At 43.9% G+C, this 3,581-nt stretch overlaps 1 protein-coding gene across 2 annotated transcripts in view; it reads right to left on the bottom strand.

The window, feature by feature from the left end:
- EVPL (envoplakin) overlaps positions 1 to 3,581 on the bottom strand; it is a 40,273-nt gene that overhangs the window by 32,330 nt on the left and 4,362 nt on the right. For both annotated transcript variants that reach the window (XM_069076333.1, XM_069076334.1), the window contains exons 3-4: positions 1,287 to 1,441; positions 978 to 1,104 (exon numbers count right to left, since the gene is read on the bottom strand). In XM_069076333.1, coding sequence (XP_068932434.1) covers positions 978 to 1,104; positions 1,287 to 1,441 — 282 coding nt within the window. The remainder of the gene's footprint in view (positions 1 to 977; positions 1,105 to 1,286; positions 1,442 to 3,581) is intronic.

Below are 3,581 nucleotides of genomic sequence, written 5' to 3'. Positions count from 1 at the left end.
CTCTTAGAATCTTTAGCTTCCTTAGAGTCCACCAGGGCAGCTAGGTGGTACTCTGGATAGAGTACCAGGCCTAAAGTCAGGAAAACTCATCTTCCTGATTTCTAATCTGGTCTCAGACACTTACTAGCTGTGTGACCCTGGGTGAGTCACTTAACCATAATTACCTCAGTTTCATCATCTGTAAAATGAGTTGGAGGAGGAAATGTCAAACCACTCCAATATTTTTGCCAAGAAAACCCCAAACTGGGTCATGGAGAGTCAGACAAGACTGAAATGACTGAACAAAAAGGCCTCCCCCTCTTTGAAGTTTTCCTTGATTCACCCCTAATTATCAGTGTTCTTTTCTTCCTCAATTTACTGTGTAGTAGACTTACTTGTAGAAGTGTTTTATCCCATCCATCCCTTTCCTCCCTTTAGAAAGTAAGCTCCCTGAGGACAGGGACTGTTTCACTTTTTTTCAGTATCCAGAACAGATAGCACTTCCTAGCAAAGTGAGATTAATAAATAATTAAGAAACAAATAACTGATAATTACTCATGAATAATAAACAATTAATTAATGAATGTTTGTTAAACTGTTGAAAAGTAAGTGCTCAATAAATATTCAGTGCAAAGACTGTGTCCAGGTGATGGATACACTGCATGATTCCTAATAATAGCTAGCATTTCTAAAGCACTTTACATCTGGTAAAACACTCTACATATACTATTTCTTTTGATTCACATGAAATAGGTGTTTTATTACCCATATTTTACAGAAGAGGAAACTGAGGCATACCGGTTAAATGACTTGCCCAGTAAGTATCTGAAGTAGGATTTGAATTCAGGCCTTCTTGACTCCAAGTCCAGCAGCCTATATACTTCACTACCTGGCTTCCTGTGTACCCAGCGCACACCGGAGATACAGAGGAATCAGGAAGGTGGAGGTGCTCAGGCCTCAGGGTGCTAGGGCTTGAGGTAGAGGAGGACAACCCTTACCTGTTTCTGCTCCAGCACCCGAGCCCAGTCAACTTTTGGTGTAATGTCAGATGGAAGCACAATCTTTTCATAGAGTTCGCGGTACTCAGCACATTCCTGGGTCACTCGTTCATGTAGTTGCTTGATGCTGCCAATGGAGGAGGTGGGCATAGTCAGTACAGGCAGAGGGACATCACCTCGACTTCTACCTGGCTCCCCTCATTAACCATAAGGATTGCAAGGATCAACGCCTCCCACCAACCCCAACTTTTTCCCTTTCTCAGGGCCAGAGCCTCACTCCCCCATGGACCTTGGCCCTGGCTCACTCACTCTTTCTCAATCTCAGCCGCTTGTGGATGCTTCAGTCTCTTGGCTTTGTCCATATCCAGGAATAGGTCCTTTAGCAGCATCTCAGCTTCCTTTAGGTCCCGACCTGTCTCCTCTTGGTACTGGACGGCTTGGTTCTGTTCACTGTTTGTCCTGTCCTGTGGGTCCTCCTTTTTGTAAACAGGCTATCTTTCCCCAGCCTACCACCCTGTCCCTGACTGCCGCCACCAACGTCAGTGCATGCCAGCACCTTGGTGCCCACTGCCAGGGGCTTTTAAAGACAACTTGTGGACAGAGTGCTACCTACACAAGCAGTCACAAAGACCTGAATCTGGTTTATCTGGGGAAGTTATTTTACATCACTAATCCTCAGTATCCTTGTCTGTAAAATAGGGATAATAATACTTGCAGATCTCCTTCAAGTCCTAACTAAAATGCCACTTTCTACAGGAAGCCTTTCCTAATCTCACTTAATTCTAATGCCTTGATTATTTCCTATTTATTCTGTGTACACCTAGTTTGTAAGCAGTTGTTTGCTTGTTGTGTCTCCCATTAGAGCTTGAGGACAGAGACTATCTTTTGCTTTTCTTTGTAAGTTCCTGGTATTAGGAAGCACTTAACAAAGGCTTGTTAACTCACTGACTGATGGCTATCTACCTTACAGGACTGTTGTGTTGCTCAAAAAAATATAATGCTTTGCAAACTTTTAAATAAACAAATATCTGTTCTGATTATTCTCTAGACCTGTTTTTGGATCTTCAGAAGACAAGGTGCTGGGGCAGCTAGGTGGCGCAGTGAGCATAGAGTGGCGCAGAGCACTGGCCCTGGAGTCAGGAGGACCAGGACCTGAGTTTAAATCTAGCCTTAGACACTTACTACTTACTAGCCATGTGACCTTGGGCAAGTCACTTAACCCCAATTACCCTGCCTTCCCCCCTCCAAAAAAAAAAAAAAGGGCAAGGTGCTAGACCTCAGGTAGAGGGGATCAATTAAGGCATTCAGCACTGCTGAAAAACCCTCTCTTAACCTAGGCATTCTGGCCAGAGACCTCCACTCCTGGAATGGATGAGGAAGAGGTGGCCCTAGATGGGAAATCTCCTTGGAGCAGATGTGAAAGAGGCCTTGTGCACAGCACAAAGTGATGGATCTGGGTCCAGTTATATGCTTAAATGCCACTTCTGCCCATATTGGACCCCAAAGGGGATCCCAATTTACTCATTTTTATATTGAGTTCCTTAAGATGTAGACCAAGAGGTCTTTCTCTATACCCCAAGTTGCTAGCATCTTCCCCCATGAGATTACCTTCCATCAAATTCTGTATATGGGCAGCTAAGTAGTGCAGTGGATAGACTGACAGGCCTGGAGTCAGAAGGACTTATCTTCATAAGTTAAAATCTGACCTCATACACTTGTGTGACCCTGGGCAAGTCATTTAACCCTGTTTGCCTCAGTTTCCTCATCTGTAAAATGATCTGGAAAAGGAAATGGTAAACCATTCCAGTACCTTTGCCAAAAACCCCTTATATATGTATGTGTGTATATATGTATATATATCTGTATATATGTGTACATGTATATAGCTGTATATATGTGTATATGTATATATGTATACATATAGCTAGAAAGTGTATAAGCTAGCAAGTATGTAAGGCCAAATTTGAACCCAGATAGTCCTGACCCCAGGCCTGGCCTTTGCCACTCTGCCACCTTGCTGTCCTGCCTGGTTCACAGGAAGAACTTAATAAATGCTTGTTGATGAATGGAGGGTGTCGGACTAGACGATCTTTAAGACTCCTTCCAGCTCTAATGTTACAATCCTATGTCCTCTGAATCTCCCAGAGAAGGGAAATCTTCAGATGTTAAGACTGAAAAGTGCCATCTCAGGGAGAAGGGCTCTCTCCTTCCTCAGACTTCCAAGAATCTCTCCTTTGTCCCTAGCCCATTTTACAGTGTATTTATTTGTGTACATGTTCTATTTCACCACTTGAAGGTAAGCTTCCTGAGGGCAGACACTATGTCATCTTTGTATCCCCAGCCCCTAGCTCATTGCTTCTTCACTCATAGGATAAGGAGGAGGTCTGGTGAGGAAACTCCCTCACAGAGATGCTCAGAGAACTGAGATAGACACGAAGCAACTTGTCCAGGGTCTCATAGCCCAGGTGCGTTGGAAGAGGAATTTGATATTGGGGCAGCTCTCTGGTCATAACTACCTGCATATAGTACTTGTTTAGTAAATGAATGCTGTAGCGCGCACACACACACACACACACACACACACACACACACACACACACACAC

Source organism: Petaurus breviceps, unplaced genomic scaffold (assembly GCF_028583685.1).
Source record: "Petaurus breviceps papuanus isolate PSGF00001 unplaced genomic scaffold, PetGlider_PUasm1.0 90925, whole genome shotgun sequence".
NCBI lineage: Eukaryota > Metazoa > Chordata > Mammalia > Diprotodontia > Petauridae > Petaurus > Petaurus breviceps.
This window is presented reverse-complemented; position numbering and strand designations above follow the sequence as displayed.